This window comes from Meyerozyma guilliermondii, genomic scaffold, assembly GCF_000149425.1.
Source record: "Meyerozyma guilliermondii ATCC 6260 scaffold_5 genomic scaffold, whole genome shotgun sequence".
NCBI lineage: Eukaryota > Fungi > Ascomycota > Pichiomycetes > Serinales > Debaryomycetaceae > Meyerozyma > Meyerozyma guilliermondii.
In genome coordinates, this window is record NW_001809796.1 from 664,534 (window position 1) to 692,269 (window position 27,736).

At 45.2% G+C, this 27,736-nt stretch overlaps 15 protein-coding genes across 15 annotated transcripts; 5 read left to right on the forward strand and 10 right to left on the reverse strand. All coding sequences in view use genetic code 12, as the record gives it.

The window, feature by feature from the left end:
* Nucleotides 1-87: 87 nt before the first annotated feature.
* PGUG_04309 (dioxygenase) lies at nt 88-1,413 on the forward strand (the record flags this gene model as incomplete). The annotated part of the gene is made up of 1 exon (XM_001483530.1): nt 88-1,413. One exon carries the CDS (start codon nt 88-90, stop codon nt 1,411-1,413), a length of 1,326 nt encoding a protein of 441 aa, XP_001483580.2.
* A 146-nt stretch (nt 1,414-1,559) lies between these two features.
* Nucleotides 1,560-3,194, forward strand: HTS1 (histidine--tRNA ligase; the record flags this gene model as incomplete). The annotated part of the gene is made up of 1 exon (XM_001483531.1): nt 1,560-3,194. One exon carries the CDS (start codon nt 1,560-1,562, stop codon nt 3,192-3,194), a length of 1,635 nt encoding a protein of 544 aa, XP_001483581.2.
* Nucleotides 3,195-3,214: 20 nt separating this feature from the next.
* DES1 (Des1p) lies at nt 3,215-4,609 on the reverse strand (the record flags this gene model as incomplete). The annotated part of the gene is made up of 1 exon (XM_001483532.1): nt 3,215-4,609. The coding sequence occupies one exon, from the start codon at nt 4,607-4,609 to the stop codon at nt 3,215-3,217; it is 1,395 nt and encodes a 464-aa protein (XP_001483582.2).
* Nucleotides 4,536-7,046, reverse strand: EST1 (Est1p; the record flags this gene model as incomplete). Its single annotated transcript, XM_001483533.1, has 1 exon — nt 4,536-7,046. One exon carries the CDS (start codon nt 7,044-7,046, stop codon nt 4,536-4,538), a length of 2,511 nt encoding a protein of 836 aa, XP_001483583.2.
* A 224-nt stretch (nt 7,047-7,270) lies between these two features.
* Nucleotides 7,271-7,750, forward strand: PGUG_04313 (uncharacterized protein; the record flags this gene model as incomplete). Its single annotated transcript, XM_001483534.1, has 1 exon — nt 7,271-7,750. The coding sequence occupies one exon, from the start codon at nt 7,271-7,273 to the stop codon at nt 7,748-7,750; it is 480 nt and encodes a 159-aa protein (XP_001483584.1).
* Nucleotides 7,751-8,087: 337 nt separating this feature from the next.
* Nucleotides 8,088-9,104, forward strand: MUM2 (Mum2p; the record flags this gene model as incomplete). The annotated part of the gene is made up of 1 exon (XM_001483535.1): nt 8,088-9,104. One exon carries the CDS (start codon nt 8,088-8,090, stop codon nt 9,102-9,104), a length of 1,017 nt encoding a protein of 338 aa, XP_001483585.2.
* Nucleotides 9,105-9,249: 145 nt separating this feature from the next.
* Nucleotides 9,250-10,566, forward strand: PGUG_04315 (uncharacterized protein; the record flags this gene model as incomplete). Its single annotated transcript, XM_001483536.1, has 1 exon — nt 9,250-10,566. The coding sequence occupies one exon, from the start codon at nt 9,250-9,252 to the stop codon at nt 10,564-10,566; it is 1,317 nt and encodes a 438-aa protein (XP_001483586.2).
* Nucleotides 10,567-10,616: 50 nt separating this feature from the next.
* On the reverse strand, nt 10,617-12,113 carry EHD3 (mitochondrial 37S ribosomal protein mS47; the record flags this gene model as incomplete). The annotated part of the gene is made up of 1 exon (XM_001483537.1): nt 10,617-12,113. One exon carries the CDS (start codon nt 12,111-12,113, stop codon nt 10,617-10,619), a length of 1,497 nt encoding a protein of 498 aa, XP_001483587.2.
* A 157-nt stretch (nt 12,114-12,270) lies between these two features.
* On the reverse strand, nt 12,271-13,767 carry PGUG_04317 (uncharacterized protein; the record flags this gene model as incomplete). Its single annotated transcript, XM_001483538.1, has 1 exon — nt 12,271-13,767. One exon carries the CDS (start codon nt 13,765-13,767, stop codon nt 12,271-12,273), a length of 1,497 nt encoding a protein of 498 aa, XP_001483588.2.
* A 178-nt stretch (nt 13,768-13,945) lies between these two features.
* SEC62 (Sec63 complex subunit) lies at nt 13,946-14,920 on the reverse strand (the record flags this gene model as incomplete). The annotated part of the gene is made up of 1 exon (XM_001483539.1): nt 13,946-14,920. The coding sequence occupies one exon, from the start codon at nt 14,918-14,920 to the stop codon at nt 13,946-13,948; it is 975 nt and encodes a 324-aa protein (XP_001483589.2).
* A 107-nt stretch (nt 14,921-15,027) lies between these two features.
* On the reverse strand, nt 15,028-16,740 carry PGUG_04319 (uncharacterized protein; the record flags this gene model as incomplete). The annotated part of the gene is made up of 1 exon (XM_001483540.1): nt 15,028-16,740. The coding sequence occupies one exon, from the start codon at nt 16,738-16,740 to the stop codon at nt 15,028-15,030; it is 1,713 nt and encodes a 570-aa protein (XP_001483590.2).
* Nucleotides 16,741-17,162: 422 nt separating this feature from the next.
* Nucleotides 17,163-18,431, reverse strand: EHT1 (medium-chain fatty acid ethyl ester synthase/esterase; the record flags this gene model as incomplete). The annotated part of the gene is made up of 1 exon (XM_001483541.1): nt 17,163-18,431. The coding sequence occupies one exon, from the start codon at nt 18,429-18,431 to the stop codon at nt 17,163-17,165; it is 1,269 nt and encodes a 422-aa protein (XP_001483591.2).
* Nucleotides 18,432-18,576: 145 nt separating this feature from the next.
* On the reverse strand, nt 18,577-21,018 carry TPS2 (trehalose-phosphatase; the record flags this gene model as incomplete). Its single annotated transcript, XM_001483542.1, has 1 exon — nt 18,577-21,018. The coding sequence occupies one exon, from the start codon at nt 21,016-21,018 to the stop codon at nt 18,577-18,579; it is 2,442 nt and encodes an 813-aa protein (XP_001483592.2).
* A 336-nt stretch (nt 21,019-21,354) lies between these two features.
* Nucleotides 21,355-23,250, reverse strand: PGUG_04322 (polyadenylate-binding protein; the record flags this gene model as incomplete). Its single annotated transcript, XM_001483543.1, has 1 exon — nt 21,355-23,250. One exon carries the CDS (start codon nt 23,248-23,250, stop codon nt 21,355-21,357), a length of 1,896 nt encoding a protein of 631 aa, XP_001483593.2.
* Nucleotides 23,251-23,482: 232 nt separating this feature from the next.
* PGUG_04323 (chromatin-remodeling ATPase) lies at nt 23,483-27,586 on the reverse strand (the record flags this gene model as incomplete). Its single annotated transcript, XM_001483544.1, has 1 exon — nt 23,483-27,586. One exon carries the CDS (start codon nt 27,584-27,586, stop codon nt 23,483-23,485), a length of 4,104 nt encoding a protein of 1,367 aa, XP_001483594.2.
* Between the last annotated feature and the right edge of the window lie 150 nt (nt 27,587-27,736).

The following is a 27,736-nucleotide window of genomic DNA, read 5'->3' on the forward strand; positions in this document are numbered from 1 at the left end:
TTAGTGATGCAGGTCATAAAGATTACCAATTCTTTTTTTTTCTCGCTACTTTTCAAACCTAATCTTAACTAGCCACACAAATTTTATATGGAAAAGTACGACGTTTTCCCGGAAACGGGGTTTCTTCCTCGAGAGTTTCCTCTTGAAAAGCTTCCCCAAGCTTACTACCAACCATGGGAGGACTTGGTGAACAATTTACCTGCCCTCATTATGTCCAAGAAAATCAGGCCATTGATAGATCAATTGCCCAAACTCGACACCAACCAATTGACAAACGAGCGAGAGTACAGAAGAGCATACCAGGTTCTTGGATTCCTCACCCAAGCATACATATGGGGCGTCAATGAGCCCAGAGATAAACTCCCGGTGCAACTTTCAGAACCCATGTTGGTCGTGGCCAATCACCTCCGGCTTCCTCCTCTTGCCACCTACGCTTCTTTGTGCTTGTGGAACTTCAAACCAATCATGAAAACCGGCGAAAATATCTGGGACTTGGACAACTTGACAACCATCAACACCTTCACTGGATCCATCGACGAGAGCTGGTTCTACTTGGTGAGCATTTTCTTTGAGATGAAAGGTTCATTTGCCATCAAAGCAGGTATGGCGGCCATTGAGGGCACTCAAGAAGATAACCCAGCCAAGGTTCAAACCAGCCTTGAAAACTTGGCTGAGAGCATCGATGCATTGGGGCTGGAAATGATGCGCATGGAAGAAATGTGTGATCCTCATGTATTTTACTTTCGTATCCGCCCGTATTTTGCGGGATGGAAGAATATGGGTGACGCAGGATTGAGCAAAGGCGGTATATTTTACGAGCCCGAAACCACTCCACGAGCATACGCCGGTGGTTCCAATGCTCAGTCATCGCTCATTCAGCTCTTTGACATTTTGCTTGGGGTGAAACATTACTCTACAGGTGAGAGGCCATTGCCCACTTCGCAGGATGCGACCGAAGGACCGGAAAATGCATTTATGGACGAAATGAAAGGATATATGCCTGGAAAGCACCAGGACTTCTTGCAAAAAATACAGCAAGATGCAAAGATCCGTGATTATGTGTTTGCTCATAAGGACACCCACCCAGCTCTCGTGCTCAGCTACGACGCATGTCTTGCTATGCTCAAGCTGTTCAGAGACAAACACATCCAGATTGTTACCCGTTACATTGTGCTTCAGGCCAAATCCAGTGCCAAGATGGGCTCAAGTATGACATTGCGCTCAGGTCTTGCCAAGTCTAAGAAGAGTGGTTCAGAAGCTAAAGGGACCGGAGGCACGGCGCTTTTGCCTTTCCTCAAACAGTGCAGAGACGAAACTGGTGCACCCGCAGCCGGAGACTGGGGTAAGCGTATTCTTAGTGATGGAGTGATGAGATTACGATTTGCTAAAAGCAACGCTATCAATGAAGACTAAATTAGTTGAAGAGATCAACGGAGATTAGATGTTTGTACAAAGTGCATTGAATGCACCTATATATGACCAGATGAATGTATCATAGTTCCCATGACTCAGACCGGTCTTGGTCCTGTACACACTTCGTGACGATTTTTCACCATTGAATGCTTCGATACCTTCGAATTTCTGCAGTACGTAGTATTAGGAGAATGTCGAGTGAAGCTGCAAACACTGCCCCAATGGCTTCTGCGGCCGCGGAGAGCAAGTCTACGAAACCAAAAGACTCAAAAAAGAAGTCTAAGAAGCTGGAGCAATTTTTGTTGAAGACTCCAAAAGGTACCAAGGATTGGGCCGACAAGGACATGATCTTCAGGGAAGCTATTTTCAACAGTTTGAGCACCTTGTTTCAGAAACACGGAGGTGTGACCATAGACACGCCAGTGTTTGAGTTGAGAGAGATTTTGACTGGCAAATATGGTGAAGATTCCAAATTGATATACAACTTGGAAGATCAAGGAGGAGAATTAACTTCTCTCAGATACGACTTGACGGTACCTTTTGCACGTTTTGTTGCATCGAACAGCATCAGCAGCATCAAGAGATACCACATTGCCAAGGTATACAGACGAGACCAACCAGCCATGACAAAAGGACGGATGAGAGAGTTCTACCAATGCGACTTTGATATTGCCGGGCAGTACGATTCCATGATTCCTGATTCAGAGATTCTTCAGCTTCTTTGCGAAGGGTTGACTGGGCTTGGCATTCGTGACTTTAAGGTTAAATTGAACCACAGAAAAATCTTGGATGGTATTTTCCAAGCTTGTGGAGTTCAAGACGAAGATGTTCGTAAGGTTTCCTCGGCTGTCGACAAGTTGGACAAGTTGCCATGGCAAGCAGTGAAAGACGAAATGGTGAAGGAGAAGAACCAGCCCGAGGAAGTGGCAGACCGTATTGGAGAGTTTGTTAAGCACAACGGTACGGTTAGAGAAGTGTTGGATATTTTGCGAAACGACGAGCTTCTCACCGCCAACAAAAGTGCCCAAGAGGGAATTGCTGACATGGAAACTTTGGCAGACTATTTGGATGCATTTGAAATCTCCAGCTTTATCAGCTTTGATTTATCGTTGGCTAGAGGCTTGGACTATTACACCGGGTTGATCTACGAAGCTGTTACGGCGGCTTCTGCGCCTCCTACCGACGCTGAAAAGTTGAAACAAAAGGCCCAGAAAGACAAGAAAGAAGTTGAAGATGCCAGTGAATACGTTGGTGTTGGTTCTATTGCCGCTGGTGGTCGCTACGACAATTTGGTGGGTATGTTCTCCAACGGTAAATCGATACCATGTGTCGGTATTTCGTTTGGTGTGGAGCGTCTCTTTTCCATAATCAAAGCTCGTGCTCAGAAGCAACTAAACGAAGTCAGTGCGTCCAAAACTCAAGCTTTTGTAATGGCTTTTGGAGGTGGAGAAGGCTGGAACGGCTACTTGAAGGAGAGAATGGCCATAGCACAACGTTTGTGGGCAGCAGGAATCAATACTGAATATTTGTACAAAGCCAAGGCCAATATCCGCAAGCAATTCGACGCTGCTGAGAAGTCTGGTGCTCAGATAGGAGTTATTTTGGGTAAAGAAGAGTACTTGGAAGGCAAGTTGAGAGTAAAGGTTTTGGGACAGGGAGAAGACAGTGATCAGGGAGAACTTGTAGATGTTAAAGATATTGTGGAAGTTGTGCAGAAGAAGATTGAAGAGTCAAAGAAAGGAGGTATGGATGACATTACTCGACTCATACGTAATTTATAGAGGTATAATGCAGCCCTTTTTCAGTTCTCGTCCAATTTGCAGCTAACCTTGGTGCCGTGCTTTTCTTTGCCTGTTCTTTTGACTCTGTTCCAAAGTGTATTGACATCGTTGAAGCAGAACCACCAGATGACTCCACACCAAGAGTCAACGTGAGGAAGGGGGTCGTAGAAGTCAGCAGCAATGCGGCGCAATTCGGGGAGTTTTGTCCAGGCTATGTATGGGAAATCATGGTGTTCATTGTGGTAACCAACGTTCCAAGTGAGCTTGTTGAGGGGTCCATAGTACAGGTAAGTTTCTGCTGGGAGAAGTTCAGGTGGAATATTGACCTTTTTGGCATCGAATTCCCGCCGGGAATTGTTGTTCTCGTTGAGCACATAATGCTCAGCTATAAAGTGTCCCGCACAAGGGTGCAACAGACCCGCCAAAAACGAGCTCATTATGAAATAGCCCAAGGCTCTGACACCCATGAACTTGACCACCAACACATCAGCCAATACTTGGCCAATAATGTTGAGTAAATGAATATAGGTGAACTGGATCTGGGTGATGAACATGGGACGTAAAGCATAGAAAAAGATTTGGCAGCAGGCGAAAAAAACCTTTCCCAACACATTGGAGAGAAGGATGCCTTCCCAGTGAGTGGGAAGATCGGTATCGAGATAGGCATCGCCTAAAAATTTGTGATGGAGTTGGTGGTATGGCTGGAACAGCGCCAGGTATGGAATTCCAATGGGGATGTTTGCAAATATAGCAAAGAGTTTATTGTGGATTGGTTTTTTGAACAAGAGATTGTGGGAAAGCTCATGGATAGCCAAGAAAATCGCCTGGTTGGCGGTGGCTCCGATCACGTATGCGGTGACTATGAATTTCCAGCTGTTAAGAGGCGTTTTCCGAAGAAGATACGCCACCGTTAGTTGGAGCAAAACGACTCCAATGACATACCACTTGGTTTTGGGTTCATATCCGGTGAGTTTGGACACCTCGGGGTGTCTTTTTAGGATCAATTTTCTGCGTTGCACATGAGGTTCTTGTTCATTTGTCCAATAAAATTGATTGAGAATCTCGATTGGAGCATCAGCCGGTGGAGTTTCCGTTTTGTACGTTTTGTTATTGGTCCGATGTGTTATGGACATGGGATGCGAGAGTGGAAAGTATAAGAAATGAAGAAAGTGGAGTGATTTGATTCTTCGCCAAAGAACGTTGTACAGGAACGAGCGCGTGTTGCGGCGTTGCGAGATGCGAATGAAGAATGAATCTACTGGTGTAAGGTGTGACAGAAAATCTAAAAATCGTAGAGGAGCTTCCGGTAGCATTAATACATCGTAACTACATTCATTTCCCTCACTGAGGTGGGGGGTATGAATAACCATACGGCGCAGCCATCTGAAAATAGCCATTTTGTCCATACATCCCATTGGCTAGAGGCTGGCCCTGAAATTGACCAGGAACTTGTCCGTGCATATATCCCGGTGGAGGAGGAGGCGGAACTCCGTGGGGATTATTGACAGGAAATGGGTTGAAATATGGCTGGGGATGTGGTACTGCGTGTCCAGTTAGAGGCTGCTGAAGAGGCGCCTGAAGAGGCTGCTGAAAATGGCCCTGGTGCATAGCGCCAATATACCCCATTTCTGGTGTTGGAAATTGTGGAGCTGGGGCTGAATGAGGTTGGAGGGGTGTCGCCATTATAGGTCCACTGGAAGTCGAAATTCCATCAGTAGATTTGGCGTCAGTAGACTTCCCATCCGAATCTTCAACCAAATTGCTAACCATCTTGTCCATCGTTTCCTCACGTTTTTCCACAGGTGCCTTCTCGGCTATTTCGCTCTGCAACATGTTGGTGTGGTTACGAATCACAGCTTCAATATCATCGATGCCTTTAGTAGGTTCAATTGCTCTTGGTGCTTGCACAGGCTGTACATTTTCAGCTCCTGTCTCAGGCTGACCCAGAACCTTTTTAAGCACCTTGACTGGTTTCCGGGCTATGGTGATACCAGCTTGAGGTTGCTTACTCTGCTTCACATCTTTCACTTTACCTTTCTCCATTTTCTTCTTGCTCTTCTTGCTCTCAGGGACCACTTCCAATGCAACAAACCGTAACTGAGACTCGTCGAACTTGACGGCTTTACTCTTTTGTAACAACTTTCTCCAAAGTAGAACAACTGCGAGCGCACGCTGACTAGTATTTTCGATCCGTTCATCCTCTGTGATCTCGGTTTTGCCCATTAACAAATCGACTGAACCACTCGAAAAAAGATCGTCGTCATTGAAATCTTTGAACTGGTACTTGATGGGCAGAAAATCTTTGAAGACAACATCCTCTGTGTAATAATACGAACGAGTTGGTTTCAGGTTGGTTCTCACTGATTCGTGAATCCAGTCACATTTAGACAAGATCTCGTTGAAGGGAGAACATAAGGAGACGACCATAGCAGCGTCACGGAAAAAGTATTTTGCAAATGGCTTGTTTTCTTTGATATACGCCAAAGCGAGTCTCAAGAATACTAAAGAGCCTTCAAACCCTTCCGTCTTTAAATCAATACTTTCAACGAGTGCAAGAAAGCCACTGATGTAAAGTTTGGTAAGCCTGAAAAGCTTCTGGTTATTGTTCTCATTCAACAACTCGCTGAACATGATGAGCAACAGTAATGAATGTACGTAATGATTGATATACTCACTGCTCGTTGACATCAATTGCTGAAAATGCGACTGAGAAAACTCAAACGACAAGTACTCACGCTCCACATTATCGTATGTTTCGTTGCCATACAATAGTTCACCATGACGATATCTCTGAGGAAAGTAATGATACCCGATCAAATTGAGTAGCACTATTTGAGAAGTAAGATGCAAATCACCGCCCTGCCATTTGCTCTTAAATGCGTCACCTAATTGGTCCTGAAACCAACTTTTGACCATAATAGATTCGAGATTCTTTAAACCCAAATCGTAGTTTGGGATACGAGTGAAACGTGAACGTAAAAACCAATAGCATGCTTCCACCTTGTTGCCCACTATGTTGTGAATCATTCCAATGTGATTATATGGTTCGTGGAGCGTGGGCAAAAGCATAATGCAGAGTTTGTAAAAATTCATGGACGGTTCATGCGCAGAATAACTCTGATCCTTGCACTCGTTAATGAGTTGCAAGTCTTTGGCAGTCTTATGTTTCATCTGGTCCCTAGCCTTATATAGACGATATTTTTGAAACATCTTCTGCGACGAGCACAGTAAGACGTAGTTAATCTCGTTAAACGCACGATGCCGAGACAAATCGCCTAGACAGAGCAAACACCTATGAATCAAAAAAGTCAAATTTGCTTGGACATTTGCATTGGTGCTATCGATGGCAGCTGAAGGCACGATAAACCCAAAATGGGTAAGAAAGTGCAGAGGAAGAAGTGGGTTCTTAAAATGCGTCAGAAAATGCTTCAAGAGAGCCATGTAGAAAGAACGGAATTGCTGAACCACCTTCAAAAAAGCTTCGTTAATCTTGCGAATTTCCACCGACTTCAACTTGAAAGAGGTCTTTTCATTTTGGCATTTTTTGAACTCCTGCAAATTTTGATTATAGTATTCAGCGTGATGCGACTGAAAGAACTTGATTATTGGATAATGAATTTCGGACCACAAAAACTCAAAGTACTTGATGGTGACAAAGTCCACATCTTCTCCTGCTTGGGCGCAGTCGAAGTATCTGTTAAAATCAGCAAGAATCCATGATTGGAGCTTCGACTGGAGCAGATTGGTGAACCCCAAGATGAGCGATTGGTCGATATTCTTGCGGCTGAGGTACTCCTCAAGCTGCTTTTTGTATACAGAGGTTTCCTGCTGCTTGAAGAACGGCGCTGTCATTAATTGTCTGAGGTTATTGAACAAAAAAAGGCATGCAGATCATCCTAGGGTAGCTCCCGTACAAAAATGCGTGGAGAAAAATTTCATACATCCACAAAGCACCTGGTGCACTGGATGCACACTGTTAGCGAAACTCGGTGGTGGCAATCGAGTGGAATATAAAATAGGGCGGCCGCCGCCAGATTTGTAACGTTTACCTGAAAACATCCCGGTGTCAAATAATCATGACACAAGAAGAAGAAGATGCCCCCGCACCAGTCAAGGTTTATGTGTATGATCTATCTCATGGACTTGCAGCCGTGTATGCACCTGCAATACTAGGAATTCCTCTTGATGGAATCTACCACACTTCCACTGTTGTTCATGGCAAAGAATATTATATCGACCAAGGAATAAAGGAAGCAAGTCCGGGAACAACCAAATACGGCACGCCACGAGAGGTGATAGATATGGGTGAGACCTATGTCACCAAAGACATACTTGACGATTTCTTGCAAGAGCTTCATGTTAGGGAAGACAAAAAGTACCACGCAAGCAAATATGATCTTTTCGACAATAATTGTAACCATTTCACAGATACGATGCTTGAGTTTTTAACTGGTTCCCATTTGGAAGATCGTATTCTAGGGTTGCCACAGCGAGTGTTGGCTTCACCTAATGGTATGATCTTGAGACAGATGATAGGAGGTGGTGCTATAGCCTAGATTAGAATAGACCATCATGATATAATGAACAGAAGAAACTGGTATGAAACTTAATGAGACGAAACCTAAACTAATTTTTTTGTTTAAGCTTTAATGCACTTTTCAGGAACAAGACCCCAATCGCAAAAATAGAGGAAAAAGCGCTTACGAATTGCCGTAAGTCTGCCCTTATAAACATCCTCGTATTACAGAACTTGGGCGCCCAACCCGTTTAGGAAATGCAGCCAACCTGCACAGAGCCCCGCAGGGTTGTCCCCTAGATCCACATTTGCAACCACCAACTATAAATTTGGCACTTCCCCCTTTTACCCTTTTTCTCCTTCTATTTTTCGACAACATGCAACAAAACAAGAACTCCTATGCCTCCAATACTTTTGGTAACAATTTCGGTAACAATAATTATGCCTCAAGTGTTTATAGCTCATATCCTAGCCCGGGCGTTTCTGTATACTCGCCAACTTCCACCAATGATTTGAAAAACGCCAACGATTCTGGCCACGTTTGGGGACAAAATCCCTTGAAGGTGCAAAACTACTCCCACTCTATTTGGGACCAGAAGCTTCCTGCCTCACAAATGAACATGAATGCTCCTAGCTACTTTCCTTCCGCTGAATCCAATGCTACCTCCACAAACAACACAAGTGCCCCTGCTGCAAGCGATTTGATGCACAGTAGTACATCAAAAAGCCTTCTTCCTCGGTCGTTTCTTAATGGCGATGATGAGCTTGATTTTGGCGGTTCCGAACAGAACTATCGCCCCCGGTCCAGTTACACGTCACCATCGTCGAATCAGGTCTCAAATAGCACCATCAACACTCTGCCCACCTACACCCACAGGACATCTTGCGTGACTGTTCGTTCTGATACAGACTTAATGGAACGGGATACCTCCAAGCTTAAGAACGAGTTAGCATTGAAGGAACAACTCATCAAATCTCTTACGGCTCAAATCGAAGCAATGAAGACGTTGCGCAAACAACAATTGGACTCCATGGAACTGGAGAAAGACGATACTGCGTCGCCTGGAACTTTGGTGCTCCCTGAAAATTACAAACAGCTATTCAATGAAACCTACAAAACACTTACGAAAACAAAGAACGAATTGAACCACACCAAGGACATGTTAGAGGCCATTGTGGTTGGTGTTGCACTTGGAGGCGCAACAGGCAATCCAACCATTTCTGGGCAACATGACCCTCAGGAGCTCGGACATAAAATTGTCACTAAAATCTCCATGTTACAGACTGAGAATGAACAGCTTCTTCGAATGGTGAGTCTTGGAAATCGCCTGGGACTTTTGGCAGAAATTGGACTTCTACGCAAGGAAAATGAGGCTCTCAAAATGAAAAATTGAGACCACCATTCTTCCTCTATTGTTATATATTGCACAATAGCTTACTGCCAATTCAACTGACTTCTTGTACCCATTCGCGCTATTAAAAAACTGCATATAAACCATCCAAAGGTGTTGAAATTTCTGGTTCTCACAATCAACACTGATGGTATACACAGCACCAGCGGTGGTGATCGACAATGGATCGCACACCACCAAGGCAGGATTTGCCCTGGAGGATCTCCCCTCACTCGTTTTCAGCTCCAATTACGCTGTGGATTCCGAAGGTAAAGTTATAGTAGGCGACGAGGAAATATCGAGTCGGCCCGATTGTAAAGTGATGACTTTAATGGATAACGGATTGATATACAACTTTGAAAACATCACGCATAACTGGGAATATATTTACAAACATATGGATAACCAAAATGGAGTCGATCCTAAAGAATATCCATTGATGATAACACAACATGATTGGAACACACCAAAAAACAAAATGGCGACGGCTCAAATTGCATTTGAAACTTTGCAGGTACCTATTTTTTCGCTTGTCAAGACGCCATTGGTCCAATTGTACCATGTAGGCAAATCAACAGGTTTGGTCATAGATGTTGGTTCGTCGAATGCTACTGTCACACCAATTCTCGATGGTATAATTCAATCCAAGTCTTCGTTTTCATCCAAATTTGCAGGTGATTTTGCCAATTTACACGCCCTCAACTACTTACAGAAATATGGTGGGCTTGATGCCCTTTTACCCAAACGGTTTCTGTCAACCAAGGCAACCGAGTCTTTCAAGAACTACCAGATATCACACTATGCCCTTGAGGATTTCAAGTTATCGATGCTTTCAGTTGCAGAGGGCGCTGCTAATCAGTACCAATACCCAGTGACTCCAAAATCTTACCAACTCCCCAATGGCTCTCATGTCTCTGTCTACCGAGAACAGATAGACTTGATGGAATCGTTGTTTCAACCACAACTTTATCAAATTCCTGGTGTCGCTATTCCAGAACCCGCAATGGACAAACCGCTGACCCACGGTATAATCACGTTGATCTTGTCGTCTTTGAAAACCCTCGAAGGCTCTCTTGCTGGGGAACATCAAACTCCCAACAAATTTGGTGAAGTATTGCGCGAGCTTTGTGGTAATATATTGATCACCGGTGGCTCGTCTCTTACTACTGGGTTCTCACAGAGAATATTAAATGACCTTTACCGTTCCGCTGGGCAACTTTTCGCACCTCAATTGCAAGGCAGAAACATCACGTTTGGCACTTTGGGCAACCATCATATCGGAGATATTCAGGATACATGGGATCGTAAGTTTAGTGCTTGGAAAGGTGCCACGAATTTGGCCAGCATGTTGAACGATTACAACGGGGAGGCCGATAACCTCAACATTGCTCTCGAAAACTGGTTTGTGACCAAAAGCGATTATGAGGAAATGGGTGAGGATTTGATCTTAGAAAAGTTTAAGTAAATGTACACTAGACACAAAAGAAAAGCTTAATTTATGTACCTTAAATCTATTTACTTAACCCACGATACGTATTTATTATCGTACTTTGAGCTTTCTCCATGAATTGCCAAGATGCGCTCCACTTTTTGCTGAACACCAACCTTGTTATTTGTCGCCCTTTGAAAGTGTTTGACCACTTCAGCAGGGGTGGGCAAATAAGACCGGTTGGATCCGTCATTGCCAGTCACATAGTCTTCAACCTGCTTGGCGCTAGGCAAACCCATATGGTGAGGATATTCCTTGTAGTTTACGCCAAAAAATTTCTGAAGAAGTGGGTGGCTCAACTTGGCAGTATGGATCGAGGAGTCGAGAAGCTTTTCAACGTGCTCTTTCGAGATCTCGCTCACGTTAGGATGCTTATACCAATTGGGGAATGCAGGCTCTTTGACCTTGTCAATCAACTTGTGGCTCACACCCAAAACGAAGTCGTTTTGTTCAGGCCTCAAATGCATGATATTGGTAGCGGCAATCATCTCCAATTCAAGTTGTGCACGGATTGTGTTTTCAGCTCCACGAATCATCAATTCAAGCGCCACTTTAAGCGAGGTAGGCGACTTGGTCATCAATGTCTTTTTAGTTTGAAGAGCAAAGTCGCTGCCATCTTGATCCAACAGAGCCAAAATCTCCTCCACGGTATTTTTGGAGAACGCATTCTTGATAGTCTTTTGCTGTTCCACGGTCAATGGGTTTTCGTCAATGCTGGTGGCAGCAAATTCTTCAATTGCAGAATTGACTTGAGCAAAGAATTCACGCTGGGATGAAACGGTAGACGAGTGGTTGTCGGCAGGTTTCTGATCATTGAGAGCTGGGGGCTGCAAGTTTGCAAGCCTTGTAGCAAGCTGGTCAAGTCTGTCAGAGGTGACATAGTGGGTTGCGAAGCCAGCGTAATAAGCTTCGACTCCGCTCATCACCTTACCGGTCATGGCATAAAAGCGACCCAAGTTGTCGTCCAACCGAGGTAAGAAGAAAGTGGTACCAACGTCTGGGAAAAAACCAATGTCCATCTCAGGCATAGCTAACTTTGTGCGTTCAGTTGCAATTCTGAACGGACCATGGACCGACAAACCCACACCACCTCCCATGGTGATACCATCCATGAACGACACATAAGGCTTTGGATAGGTGGCTATCAAGTAGTTAAGATTGTATTCCTGCTGGAAAAAATCACTGGCATAGCCGGGGTTAGATTCATTCTTGATCTGAGAAGCACATTCGGCCACATCTCCACCAGCACACAAACCTTTTGGAGAGTTGGAATTGAGCAACACCATATTGGCCACAGAACTTTTTGAATATTCCACAAGACGAGGAGCTATCTTCAGCACCATCAGTGTATTGAGTGAATTGAGCTTCTTGGGCCGATTAAGAGTAACCACCCGTGCCAAGTCACGGTTGGAAAAAAGTACATCATCTTCAGCGTGAGCAGCTGCCATGTTTGAAACAGAAAAAGACCTCAAGGATGTACGAGTTACACCACGAGTAACACCCTTATTAGTGATACGAAGCATATGGGGTACTTAAATGCCGGAACTGTGCAGGAGAAAGCGTTTCCACGGATGAAACTCCCCGCTTTCTGTGGTTTTTCAGGACCTTACCCGGCTGGGTGTGCAGATGAGAAACTCGGTGAGAGTGGAACAGATCAATGTGCAGTACGACTGGGTGCAACTACTTGTCCTTCCATAATGTGTATCTGTTGACCAATTGGCATTCTACTCTGTTCTGATCATCGACTTCGGTTGGAATTTTGTACTGGTACATGGTACCACTTTGATACGATGCCAAAAATACAAATTGATTGGTGATGCCAATTTCCATGTGAGCACCGTCTGGCTTGTGCTCTGCTAGCTTAACAAAGGCAAATGAACGCCTAGGTGGTTCCCAGATCAAATTCTCTAGGTAGTTCTTATATGGAAGCTTTTTCATGAATGTCTTTGTATAGTGGTTGTTGATCAACTTGGAGCTCTTACCAAGGGTCTTGAGATGGGTGTATATGTTTTCATCATTTTCTTTTTGCTCTTGGTCAGGGTTTGTTAAGAGAAGACTCTTGAGGTTATCGTTAAGATCTGATGACGATCCTTCACTTTCGGAATCAGGGTTAGCATCGGTACCATCCCCATTGGAGCTTGAACCAGCCATTGGAGATTTGCCTATTGAAAATAGATGAACAGTTCCACTTTTAGAACCACAACCCAAGATGGTGCCATCTGCGCTGAATGCTAACGATGTGATCTTGGTTGGTTGGTGTCCACGCCGCAAGTTGGTTACTTGATGAAGATGTAAATCGTCGCCATTCTTTGCTACACGACTCACTCGTACAATAGTGCCCTTTGTCAGCGCTGTTGCAATGCTGGCACCGTCGTTAGAGACTCTTATCTTTGCTAGCGGAGAATCGTGGGCTTTAAAAATGAGCCGTGGTCGCAACTCGAGAGTGTCATACACCATGATCCAACCTGGCGAATCCTTGTGGATTTCTTCAAGTGTGAGTCCAGGATGTTTAAGTTTATCTGACTGGTTCTTGCTGGTGATATCTATGAGGTCAGCAAGCTGAGGGGTGGATTTGTTGGAAGTGGAATCGCATTTTGTCTCAGCATCGGTTCCTGCCGAGGTGAGATTGAAAAGATCCGTTTGTTTGATGACGGAGGACATGGGTAGAACCAAGTAGGAGCAATCATCCGGAGCCAAGTCTCCCACAAAGCTATGATCGGGATCTAGTTCTAGTACTTTCACTAATCTAACGCATCCCAAGTCGTAGATGAACAACTGACCTGATGACAAAAGAACACACAACCGCTTTCTATTGAGTCTTACACCGACTATACCCACCGGAAAGGTCAATTCACAGATTTTAAGCCGTTGTTTAAGATTGAATATGCGCATCAACCGGTCTCCTGAAGGCTGACCCAGCTGGGGAATTATTATAGTTAAGGAAGTGGAAAATAGCAACTTGACAGACGCGGTTGGACTTGAAGTTGAAGCTCCAGAAGACGAATCCACGCCGTTATCATGGTCGTTGGAAGTTGAACTAGAATTCTTTGGGCCACGAGCCGAGCCCTTGCTGGAATAAAATTCACCGAAAGGATCGCAATTATAGATGCTGTATCCCGTAGACGTGGCTACCGAGACACAGGTGGCGTCCTGGTTGAAACAAAGGTCATTTATCATCGATTGTGTGGGGGAGGGTTCGGGTTTCGCAGAACAGGACAAGTGATGAGACAATATACAGAACACCAGAGATGGTATTGATAAGAGCAAATATTAGCTTTTTGATAGCAAGGTTTTTAATAGCAAGGGTAGACAAGATTTGATAGCAAGATGTTCCCGTACTTCTATAAACTGCCCATTACTCGTCCACTTCTTCGAGGACAACTCTGCGTTGGGTGGCATTTGCGTTAGAGGTCGAGGCTCCAGTAGTAGTACCGGTTGCAGTGTCAGAGGGTTGAGAAGTGGCTCTTTTCTTCTTTGATTTCTTTGCCTTTTTCTTGTCTTCCTCCCACGCATACAAGGGCTTGAAACTCTCAATCACTCCGCAATCAGCAAATAAGTTGGGGTACAACCAGAACGCCTGTTTCATCGTCAATAACGTCACCACATATATGATGAGACGAACAAAGGCAATGGCGAAAAATAAACCAATGAGCCCAAGCAAACCCATGGACAAGTACCATACGCCCAACTTCATTTTTGCAGGCCAGAGGGGGAAGAGGATCACGGCGAACGCACCGGCCAAGATCAAAAATCCGTAAAGCATCATGTATGGGTTTGGCTTGGTGTAGTTCCATACGTAATAAGCATTAGGATCAAGGTTAGCCCTGGTGGTTGGCTTCAACGTGGGTTTATTACGGTCTGGTTTCCAACCTCTATACTGCTTAACTTCAGCGTAATGAAGCTTTTCCACCGGGGTCACTATTTGGTTTTGAACCAACTGAATGAAAATTCTGGCAGCTTCTTGGTCGCTCTCAATGGGAATAAGCTCGTTCTTTGGATTACTCTGTTTTTTCTTATAATCTTCAGATGTGAGTGCCCGAATGATTCGCTTGAACCTGAAAAAGTCCACGTCATTGGTATTATTCAAGAGACCAGTTCTCATTTTCAAGATTTTGTTGTCTCTGAGGTAGTTTGCAATCTTGATGGTGGCGGTCGATCGTTGATCAGTTACGGGAACCTGAACTGACATGTTGAACGTGGAGGTGTGAGTGTTAAGAAATAAAGATGCAACGCGGCGAGAAGTGATAATGAGTGTGCAGGAATGGAGTAGCAGAACAGAGAAGGTACAAGATACATGGAAGATACCAGACAAAATCTTGACCTTAATCATTATTAACTCTAAGCAAATAACTTGTTATTTTGTATTCTTGAAAAGGTTCTAAATTCCTTTACATCTATATCTAATAATCTTTTCCTGAATCTATCCTCCTTTATAGTCTAATTTCCTTTGGTCTTGATTTTCTTGTCATCTTTCTTTTCCTTTTTTAGTTCATGTTTGTTTTTTCCCAACTTCAACTTGAACCGTTTACCCTCTGCTTCTGCCAGGTATGCTCTCATAATCATGGACCTTGTGCCCAGTCCATCACTATAAGTGGGTGCAAGTTCGATACCTTCACCATCGTCTTCGTCACAAGCGTCCTCGTAAATTGGAGGCACATCAGGAAGTGGTGTTCCTGCGCTTGGTGACCTGACCAGTTGAGGAGACCCACTGGTGGTGATAGAAAAGTAACTATCTGGCTCTTGTGAGGGACTCAATTGTATGATCGGCATTGGACTTGTCGGAGCCAGACCAACGGGGCTCGTGGTGGTGCTGTAGACTCTATCAAAAACATGACTCTGGTACAATGGCGGAGCCGAGTCTTCTCGATCCATGTCGTTATTATCTTCCTGCTCTCGCGTGTTATGCTTGAAAAGAGTATCTTCTCCATCTTCGACGAAATTGCTGTGAACAGGCTCCACATTCAAGTGAGTACCAGTCACCGTTCCGCTGTTAGGGCTTATGTATATGTAGACGGGAAGATTAGCACGAAGCTCACTGACATGTCCGCCCGGATTCAGGAGTTGGATAGAAATGCGGACTCTATGTTTCACCAGAATGGCTCCAGATTTCGGCTCGCAACTTTGAGTTAGTTTGGAAAGACTCTCAGGTAAATGAAATTGGGTTCGAATGTCCCAATAGTCTTCTTCGGCATGTCCTGGGTTGATTTTCAAGTCTTGCTTGCCAATAATTTCCTCATACTCAGGAGACCTTCCCCACAGATGCTCAACATGACTGTGTTGAACAATACAACCATTAAGACTTTTGAGTTTGAGTCCCTTGGCTAGAGGCAAGATCACCAACCGAATTGGAACAGAGGATCCAACGGCAAGACCTCGCCGTGGCATTTCTACTCGATACTCAACTTTACCGGGCCAGCTGTTATTGATGTCTACCAGATCGGTAAGATTGAGTGATTGAGGATGCAAAGTTCTGACAATTCTAACGTGCTTCGCCAAAGTTATTGGCTTGTCAAAGATACCTCTTTCGATAGTGCACTCCAAGCGGTATCGAATGCGGCCAATCCTGAGTCCTTCGACTGTTTCAGCCACATTTGCTGGAAGAATAATGCTGAAAGGAAGGTTGTAGTTTCCCTTAGGAAGAAGAAACAGATGGTGAAATGAGGTTTTTTGCCCGGCAAATGGGGTACCGTCAACACCACTCTTGGGTAATTTTACAAGCGATGATACTTGGTTTCTCACCACTGATGATTGTGACTTTGATTTCAAAACGGCAGGACGGCTTCCATCCGGAGTCGAAGTTTTTCCCTTCTTCTCCAATTTCAGCATGCGTATAAACCGGTCTCCATAGTCTCCGTATTCCATAACTCCAGCACTGTCAGTTAACAAGTTTGCCCATTTTGCTTTCAACACACACAAATGATCGATGATGGCATCCGGAACTATTTCCCCGGGCACTTTTTGCATGTAATCAACATTATAGTCGCCCACCAACTTGAGCTTTACTCTTTTGACATGCATATCGTTGGGAATCAGAAACTTTACCGACCCTTGGAATGGCACGTTTTCCACTTCATTTTCGTTGCCCTTTACTAGAATTAGGTTTTTGTGATTAGTCTTCAACCGGAGCTCGAAAAGGGGTAACTTGACCATAGTATAACCCCTGTGAGTATTTCAGTTTGTGTCTAGAAAGTGACTTCAAAATTCACAATCAGAACACAAACTTTCTTAATCTATAGTTGCTATTTATTGCAAGCGACTAGACAGTGTACTCTGTGTGCAGCCAGACTCTAAGCTTCAATAATAAATCGTAAGTTTTTGGAAAATAAATAAGTAAAAAAACACTTTCTGTGAGATAACCGTCAGATGTTGCGCAGCCTGGCATTACATCCCTTCACCACGGCATCTTCCATGCGGCTGAGCTGCCGCGCCGCGCGCAAGAGGAACCAAAAGGGACGTTGAAGAAGCCAAAGAAAATGTGAGGAAAATCTGAAGAAAACTAAGTCCAGGCTTAGTAATGAAACCTATAGTCAAGTCCTTAAATTCATTTTAGTTCGTAGTTCTATCTCTATAATCTATGCCACCGATTTTTCAAATTCGGTGAAAAATTGCTCGGCCACTTTGCTGCACCAAAATTGCTTATCGCTCGTAACATAACCCAAATGTCCACCCAAATCGGTCTCTACCAATATAGTGTGCTTGTTGGCCTTGAACTTGTCCACTGGGAGATCACAGGTGGTAACGGGGTCGTCTGTCGAATTTACCACTAGAGTAGGAACAGAGATACCGCTGATTCTGTGAACTGGCGAAGCTTCCTTGTAGTACTCCAAAGCGTTCCGGTACCCAAGAAACTTACTGGTGACCACATCATCGAACTGGTCTGGAGCTTTGACTTCTGTGCGTAACTTGTGCAACAATTCGTCGGTGAAAAACTCTGGGTTGTGACGCTGGAGTTCTCCGTAGTTACTCTTCACCAACTTGAATAAGAAAGTGGTGAGAGCAGGAGCAAAGAGGTACCTTCCCAGCCATGACAGTCCCATGTGACTGACTCCAGCGACCATGTCCCAAGGACACCCCACAAGACTCACGGCCTTGAGATCCACCTTGTTCTCATGAGGTCCTCCCAAATAATTAGCTAGCATTGCCGCTCCGAAAGAGAATCCAGCGGCGTATATTGGTCTGTTGGGGTACCGCCGGCGCAATTCGGAGAGAGTCTCGTGGACATCTTCGGTGGACAAGGCGGTGAAAAGTTGACCAGTGGTGATCTTTGTACGACAGCACCCACGGCAATTGAGCACCACGACGTCCCATTTGTCCTGGTGGTCGTTGGTGGTCAATAACACGGCCAAATCACGAATCAATGGCTCGTGGGAACCACCATTCAAACCATGAATAACTGCCAAGATTGGTCTTTTGTTCTCGACCTCAACCGCCCGAACTTTCTCCAATTCGGTTTCTGTGAAGTACCTGGTACGGGGATGAAGCCTTGGGAATCCCTCCGGAAGTGTCTCCTTGTATAACTTGTCGAATTCTTCTTTATCTTGAGGTGGAATTACCCAGTCAAAAGAGCACACTCCACCCTGTACAAAATGGTAGAGTTCTCTTCCGTACCAAACCAAAAACTTGTCGTCGGACTTTGCCGAGGCGTAGTAAAGGGTCTGAAGTGTTCCATTAAACAAAAGTGGATTAAGCCAGAGTTTTTTACTCGGGTCTACAAGCGAGACCTTTGTTGCAATTAAATCTTTCAAAGTTTGGTTGTCGTCATTGCGTGACTTGAGAACCACGGAATCACTTCCGGAATGTACCTTGACGTTGGCACGGAAACCCCACCGAAAAATACCCATAGAAATAAAAAAGAGGAATCAAGTGAAATAAACTTATTTTATACCTCGGCCACTCGCCGAACTAAGCAGTGCGAACTTACGGCCGGAACAAAATGTTGAATCTATTTCTAAAATGGTGCATGCAAATTGTCTGCATACAGGGTCCTCAGCTGCAACCGGCAGTGTCTTCAAGAGAAACATGTCCTGTCAATAATCCCAATGTTTCCAACACCTGGGATGGGTCGCTCAAATGCGCAGTTGCAACCGTTTCCTTCGATGCTGGTCCCACAGCAACGGGGAAAATTCCATATGATCCATTGGGCGACAATTTCGGCTTGTCGGACTTGTGCCACTGTTCTTGTACCTCAAGCAAACTCCGGAACATATCTTCGTCGGTTCTGTCGTCCCCAAGACAAAGGACAAATTCCGGAGGATTGTGGTCGTCGTGAAGAGCCATGAGTTTCTTGACAATCTCTCCCTTGTTCACGAAACGAGGACGAACTTCGATATTGGCCTTGCCCGCCATCACCTCTACATCGTAGCGGGTAGCCACCGTTTCCTCGAGTTCTTTTTGACACTTCTCGGCTTGGAACACTCCCAATTCCGGGTCGGCTCGACGATAGTGCCAAGTGAGAGCAACCTTCTTTTTCTCTATATTTGTACCTGGTGTCTTCTCAGTGTAGCGACGGAAACAGCTTTCCACCACTTCTTGCCACGACATATCGGTTTCAGCTGCCAAATTTATCCATTCGGTCCTCCCAAAGTCTCTCATGAAACACCCATGCTCTGCAGATAACCCTATCTTTTTGTCACCAAGCCACTTGCCCAAGAATGCCTGATCACGGCCAGAAATCACCCATATTTGATTTTTGGGATCTTCAGCAAGCGCATCTATAAGCAGACTGAGCCTGGACGATGGAATCGCAGCAGCCGGATCACGAACGATGGGAACAAGAGTGCCGTCGTAATCGAAAAAGAAGATTCTTTTGGATGCTTTCTGGTAACATTTGTAAAGAAGTGGACGGTCCAATGCTGGGGTGTGATGAGTGTGGTGCGAAGCATCTTCCAGAGTGTGTTTCACTAACCGACCAATGAATGCATTAGTCCATTGCTGTACCGTGTTGGACGTTACTTGCAGGTACAATTGTTGTTCCTGTTTCGCTCGTTCGGTCTCCGATAACGTGAGAGAATCGTGAAGAGCACGAGCCACTCCCACAGCATCCCATGGATTTACTAGCGAAGCATCTTGCAACACCGTAGAAGTACCTGTGAATTCGGAAAGTACTAGAGGAGCTGCTGTGTGACGCTGGCAAACAACATACTCTAAAGCAGTGGTGTTCATTCCATCGCGCACGCTAGCAACAACCGCAACATCGGCAGCACGAAGCAAAGCAAGATATTCATCTCTGTCAACTCTCATCTGGTAGTGTACCACGGGAGAATAGTTGAGAGAGCCATAAATGTTATTGATCCGAGATACCATCTCTTCCACCTTACGCTGCACCAGATTCGACTGGGCCACCAGTCTAGTTTGTCCGATCAGATGCGCTTGAGGCTTCAGCAGTACCTGGATCAAAACCACTCGGTTACGCCATTCGGGGTACATTTCCAAGAATGTCTCGTATGCCTCGAGTTTTTGTACAACGCCGCGAACGCTATCGAGTCTATCACGACCAACGATGATAGCTTTCCCGGCATAAACTTGTCGAAGAGCCTTGACTTTTTGCTCTACTTTGTCCGAAAAAGCGTCGTGTTCAATCCTGTCAACGTCGATACCAATGGGCAAACAGTCCACGGCAATATTCATGCCATAGGCCATGACTATACCAGCAGCCACTTCGTGGCCCAATACTCTAGCACAACAGGAAACAAAGTGACGAGAAAACGATTGGCTCTGGAAAGCCACTACGTTTGCACCGAGCATTCCATCGAGAACTTGCAGCCGTTTGGAAATTCCTCGAAAATACTCGGACGATGGGAAAGGAATATGAACGAACAACCCAATGGCAGCATCAGGAAACTCCATGCGAAGCAATTGCGGTAAGAGTAGCAAGTGGTAGTCATGGACCCAAATCAAGTCGCCTGGCTTATAAAGCTCCTTGACTTTGTTAAACATGATTTCGTTCAACCGAACATAATCACGCCATGCTTCATGTTCTGCTCGTCCATCCGACGGTTGTGGCATAATATAATGAAACACCGGCCAGAGAACATCATCGGCATACTGCATCCATTTGGGTTTGGATCCAGAACTCGAAGGTGCCCATACGGGATGCACGTTTTTGCCACATGCTTCTTGAAGCGCAGCCGTAGCATCCTTCTTCCTTGCTTCCTCTTGCAGTTTGTCCAATTCGTCCGAAAGTCCGCCAGGAGCACCTCCCCAGCCTACCAAGTGTGTTTCCCACTCGGTATGTTGCTGGAGATAGAAAAACGACGAATAGAGTGCCAGATTGCCTCGAGCTGCCTCCACTTTAATGTGGTCTTTTTCGAAATTGACCGTAGCTGGAAGCAGTGCCATGACATCAATGACACGACCCGAGAGCTTGGCATCTCCAAACTGAGCAGGACCTTCCTGACGAGGACCTGGGAACGCTTTGTAGTCAGCCATATTGGTAGCAATGATGACAACAGCGCGGGCCGAAACGCAGCGAAAGTTGGAGATTCTTGTCCTGCAGATAATCCGTCGTGGTCGATAACGGCCAAGATATCAAATATGAAACTTGTATGTGTAGTGGTTGACGATTTGAGCCATTGTTGAGCATATTTATTCAAATTTCACTAAAAAGTGAAGCATTTTCAATTCATTTTCAATTCTTCACTTTTTATCATCGCGGACTATTGCACTTCCATAATGTTCCGGCGCCGCACACTATCTACGACTTACTCTATTATCCCATTCCAATAACTATTACATTACATCTCAATAGAATACATGCCACAGCACCTACTCAGCTTGTTCACCCTTCTTGTACTCTTCAAAAGCAGTCAAAGCATCTTCAAAGTGGTTCTCGAACAATTCGTCGTCTTCCAATAAAGCCAAAATCTCCTCGTTCTCCAAGTCTAACATCATACCAGTGATCTTACCAGCAGCCTCGGGCTCTTGTGCCTTACCAGTAGCGACAATCTTGGGGTATAATTCCTCTCCCAAGATTCTCTTCTGTTGGTCAACTGGAACTGTGGAAATGATAGCAGCCAAATCTCTTTGAGGACGGCCACCCTTTTGGTTACGGTTAGGTGGGTATGCTCCACGTTGTTGCCTTTGACCATTGGGTCCGTTAAACTCTCCGCCATAAACTGGTGGCATTCCGTAAACGGGAACTGGTTGTCCGTTAGGACCAGCACGAGGCCATTGACCTTGAGGAGGAGGCATTTGTCCGCCACGAGGCATCATCATTTGTGGGTTAGGTGGGAAAGGTCCTTGAGCTCCACCACGTCCATTGGGTGGGAAGAAACCTGGTTGTTGACCGTAGAACATAGGCAGCATGAATTGGCCTGGCATTCCAGCAGCAGCAGCAGCATTCTGCATTCTCATTTGGTTACGAGCTTGGATCTGTTGTTCCAATTGCGAACGTCTAACGTCCTTACGTTGAGCCAAGGCAACGTACAATGGCTTTCCTTGGATCATACGTTGGTTCATCTCGGTGATGGCCTTAGTAGCTTCTTCAGGAGAAGAGAAACACACGAAACCAAAACCCTTGGACTTACCAGCGTCATCAACCATGACACGGGCAGATGTGATGGTACCGAAAGGCTTGAATTCCTCTTCCAATTTCTCGGAATCAATGCTGTCGTCCAAGTTCTTGACAAACAAGTTAACACCTTGGTACTTCAGCAACTTCTCCAAACGAGTACTTTCGTATAATCTCTTCAATTCGTCCAATCTTTCACGCTTCTTTTGGGCTCTTCCAACGTAAAGCTTTTGGCCATCAATTTCCTTGTCGTTCATTTCTTTGACCGCATTGAGAGCAGATTCGTGGTTCTCAAAGTTGACGAAACCAAATCCACGAGACTTACCCTCCTGGTCAGTTTCCAAGTGCACCGAGGTGACAGGGCCGAAAGGCTTGAAAATCTCTTCGAATTTGGCGTTGTCGACTTCAGGAGCCAAGTTCTTGACGTAGACGTTGGTAAAGTTGGCCTTCATCTCTTCGAACTTTGATTCTCTGTCACGCTTAGAAACGTGCTTACCAACAAACACCTCACGGTCGTTCAACAACATACCGTTAACGTTTTCAATAGCAGCTTCGGCAGCTTCGGCAGTCTCATAGTGTACAAATCCAAAACACTTGCTCTGTCCCAATTCATCGGTAGCAACCTTACAAGAAAGAATTCTGCCGAAAGCAGAGAAGGTGTCGTGCAACGCCTTGTTGTCAATAGCAGGGTGCAAGTTTTTGATAAAAATGTTGCCATCGCCATTTCTACGGAGCGAAGGGTCTCTTTGCGACCACATAATACGGCATGGACGTCCATCCACCAAAGAGTAGTTCAACTCTTCGATGGCACGGGATCCGTCGGCGTGCTTGTGGAAGTTCACATAGGCATAACCCAACGACTTCTTGGTAACAGCATCACGACAAACACGGATCGACGACACCTGACCGATAGGCGAGAAGATCTCGAAAAGAAGAGCCTCGTTCACCGATGGGTTAAGTTCTCCCACGTAGAGCGAAGCCGAAGCCTCTTCTCCTTCTTCTCCAGCTCCCTCTCCAGCAGCGGCAGCTGCGGACTCAGAAGACTCCTTTTCCAAGGTGGTGGTGTTGGAAGGTGTCGCGTCATCGGCAGGAGCCTGAGGGGCCTTTTCGTTGATGGACAACTTTTCCAACGATTCCTGGAGGTCAGACATGGTGGGGATTTTTTTTTGGGTTTTTTTATGGATTTACGTTTGTTTTGAAGCGTAAAGGATAGGCTTCGTGGAGGGTTTTTTTGTAGAAGTACAAACTAAAATTTTTTTTCATTGGGTGCGAAGGCGGGTAATGCGATGGGCAGTGCAGGAAATCAAATCTGGCCGGCTGCAAATTGGTATATACGAGGCGAAAGATATCATGTAGAAAATTCGTATATAACCTATGTATTGTTTATGATTTTGCCTTGAGCCGGTTGTACATGTCGTGGATCTTTCGTGAAGGAACCTTGGCTGGCCAATAAAGACTGGCGTACGACCATAAATGCTTATTGCGTTTTTGTTCCTCATTCGCAATCTTGTCAATATGTTCACCAATAGTCATAAGTTCTGACTTGAGAATGTGCGCCCACTCGGACTTGTCGAGGCCCTTGTTGCCCTTGTGTAGTTTCATCAATGACTTGGAAACTGGTCTTAAAGCATCTTTACAGTCAGATTCGTCCATGCTAGCATACTCAAGATCGTCATTTTTGTCGACGGTTTCTGATGTATGTGAGCTATGGGCAGGAGAGTTAGCTGGCGGAGAGGTTGATGCTCTTCCCTTAGTGGCACTTTTGGCGACTTTGGGCTTTTTGGGGCGAGGTTCGGGCGATTTCTTCGCTTCTTTCTTTGTCTCTTTTTTCACCTTTGTACTCTTTGCAGCCGGCTTTGCTGATTGCTTTGTAGCCTGCTTAGTAGGCTGTTTTTTAACTCGCTTTTTCGCAGGTTCTTCTTCGCCCTTGATCAAACTGAACAAATAGTCTACTCTCCTTCCTAGATGAACTGCTCCCGGAACCTTTTTATCTTTCTTGTCAGCTTCTCCTTCGTCTTTCTTTTCTTTCCCGCCCTGAGGCTCCAAAAAAATCTTGTTCTGTAACCCCAAAACAGGATCGTCTCGTATTTGCACCCACAGACCATAGCCAAATTTGTACACTCCCACCATCAACATAGCATCATCTTTGTCTGTCCAGTCACAGGTCCACGAACTTACCTGCTTTGGTGAACTTGGAAGTTCAAAACTCTCCGGTTTGGCTTTGGGAATCAAGTCAGAAAGTGCATGCATATCACTGGGTCTCATCAACACCAATTCGGCATTTATATTCTTGACCCCATGGTACTCGAACAAAACAGCCTTTTTCTCCTTCTTCTTGGCCATCCACAATGCCATTGGCGTTTGTTCTTTCAGATCTTTGACTTCTTTCAGATCTTTCAGCTCCTCTGCTTTGCGCTCCAACTCGGCCATGGCGGCTTCCCTACGAGCTGCTTCCTCCTTCACCAATTGTCTCGACATCGAAATGATCTCATTATAAGCATGCTTGATCAAAACTGGATTCTTGTTGGAAATACTACCTTCTTCCACCAACTGTTCCCATCTTCCAGTCAAATCACCCCACCGTAAAATAGAACGGTAGATACCACGGATCTCTTTTTCAGATAACTCATGGTTATCGATATGCTGCTTGCGGGCTTTCTTCTTCTTGTCGGTATCGTCTGAAGAAATATTTTCGTCTTCTTCTTCATCTTGCTCGCCAACACCCAATTGCTTGGCGGCAGCACGACGACGAGAGTACATTGCAATTTGCTCCTGCAAAAACTGTTCGTCGGCTTTCTTTTTCTCGTCATCTTTGAGCTTGGCTAGTTCTTCTTGTGGAATAATATCATCCCACTCGACATCAGCTTTGTAGTCTGTAACTTCAAATTGTTTCAAAAACTCCTCGGAACCGAGATTCAGCTCTCCCAAGTCTGGAGTGGTCACATGGTCCTCTGCGTGGTTCAACACCTCATCCAAATTCAACTCTTCCAACTTCTTTTGGTTATCATTAGCCTTGAACATATTTCCAGCTCCAAACTTGAGGATCTGACTCAACTCGTTGCTATTTGGCTCGCTCTTGCTCTTCTTACTGGGGTCCGTGATACCAAGCGAAATAATGGCATATTCCAAAATCATCTTCTTTCTCGCTCTCTCCAAAATTTCTTCTTCTATGGTGTCTTTGCTCACAAATCGGTATACGGAAACATGGTTCTTTTGTCCAATTCGATGGGCACGAGCCATGGCTTGCAAATCCGCTTGGGGATTCCAATCCGAGTCAAATATAATGACAGTGTCAGCCGTCATCAAGTTGATACCCAAACCACCGGCTCTGGTGGACAACAAGAAGACGAAATCTCGAGAGTCTGGAGCATTAAAATGGTCAATGGAAATCCGACGCTGAGACGAAGGTATTCCACCATCCAACCGCTGGAATGCGTAGCCTTTTATAGAAAGGTAATCACCTAAAATGTCCAACATTCGAACCATCTGCGAGAAAATTAATACTCTATGGCCCTCTTTACGCAACCGAGTCAAAAGTTGTTCCAAGAGAACCATCTTACCCGAAGACATGATCATCCCTCGCAATACACTTTCACGATTAGCAGACGATGTCAGGGTTCCAAGCACTCTTTCTTCGGCACCGTCAAACAAATATGGATGGTTTGAAGCTTTCTTGAGTTCGGCCATAACGTTCAAAAGAGATATTTGCAGTCCTGAGTTACCGGCGTTCAACGCAGAGTAGTTTTTGGTGATGATGTTCTTGTAGTAATCTGTCTGCATGTCGGAGAGTTCGACTCGAAGAATTCTTTCGGTTTTCAGCGGAAGCAGCTTTTCCACATCTTTCTTGAGACGTCGCAAAATGTATGGCTTGATGTTCTGCTGGAGTTCTTTGATGTACTTTTCTTGTTCGGCATCAGGAGTTTCAAAATCGATTTCTTGATCAATGTTGAACCGTCCTGGCAATAAAAAGTTGCACAAAGCGGCAAGTTCCTTGATATTATTCTGCAAAGGAGTACCTGTGATCAAGAGACGATTGGCAACTCGGAACAGTCTAAGAGACTCGTACAACGACAGCTCTGCGTTTTTGAGCCGGTGAGCTTCATCCACCGCCAAAAACTGCCATTTAATTGACCCCAACTCATTACGGTCTTTGAGAATATACTCGTAAGTCGTCAACATAACGTTGAACTTTATCTTCTTTCCATCGTAAAGTTCGTAGTCTCGGATAGTTGCACGAGACTCTGTGTTTCCAAGATAGTAGATGCAATTGACGTCGGGAGCCCATTTTTCAAACGTCTCTTGCCATGCTGGAATCGTCAGCAAAGGTACCACTACCAAATGAGGTCCGTTTTGCCGGCGAGCATAGATGAGCCACGACAAGAAAGCTATGGTTTGTACGGTTTTTCCCAACCCCATTTCGTCTGCCAAGATACCGTTTTCGTTTCGCAGCCAGAGGAAAGCCATCCAGTTGAGTCCGGTGAGTTGGAAATCACGGAGCTCACCATTCTTGATGAAAAGCGGCTGTTTCACCAATTTTTCAAAGCGCGGGCGTTGGTTCTGGGGATAATTGGCCGAAGTAGAAGGTAGTATTTTCAGGTTGACTCGTTGCTGGTACCTTGTCACCTGCTCAGGACACATCCGTGCTATTTCCTCGGCGTTCTCCCAGGTACACTCGTCATAATATAAGCGTTTCCATTTGCAAAAGTAACGCAATTGACTTTCTCCATCAACCTCAATCCGCTCGCTATCGACTATCCGCTCGACTTGGGTGTACTCTTCCTGCTCATCCCGACGACGTTCTCTTTCAATATCCATGGCTTCTATGTCCTCGTTGGTGGTCATCGGGTCCGACCGGATCTCCTGGTCCAACAAAATGTACTGCTTGATGTAATTGTCTACTTTGCGGAACCCTTTATACAGCTTGAGCACCAGCCATGGTTCCCAAGTATTGTGAAGATGCAGCGCATCCAGCCACTTTATACGAAACACATAGTCAAGCTTGGGGTCCAGGGTCACCTCGGCGTTGTCTGGGTTGAGTTTGTGGTCGAGAACCATGTCAATACTTTTGGGTTCTTCCACTTCTTGGTCGGCCTGCTGAAAATAGTAGTAATCGTCGTAGCCATCTTCGTCTCCACTTTCTAGCAAATCGTCGTCATTTTCAGTGTCAACCGCATAGTTAACCAGTCGGCTGTTCCGAGACGAGAATCGAACCTCGGCCACGGTGGGTGTTTGACTTTTCGATCTGCTGGGCGGTTTTCTAGTTGAACGTTTTGGCTTGGAAGTCACACCAAACTCAATGTCGCTGCCCTCAGTATCGCTTCCAATGTCGTCGTCGTCCACATCCGAGTCCACATCCCGTTTTCGTTTTCTTTGGGGCTTTTCATCTTCAGATTCACTTTCAACAATGGTGGCTCGCTTTTCACGGTGAGATCTCCTAAGTCCATAAAGCTCAGGATAAAGCTCAGCTTCTGGAATTACGTTAGCCATGTTACTTGCAAGGTGCTCAGACAAGTCTAATGGCTTTTATATCGTGGTGGAAACCAATTAGCTCCGTACCCACTTGAACTTTGTCTGCGCGATCAACAAAAATTGCCGAACTTTTTTTACGGGACACTAATTGTTCGTACTGCGTAGATA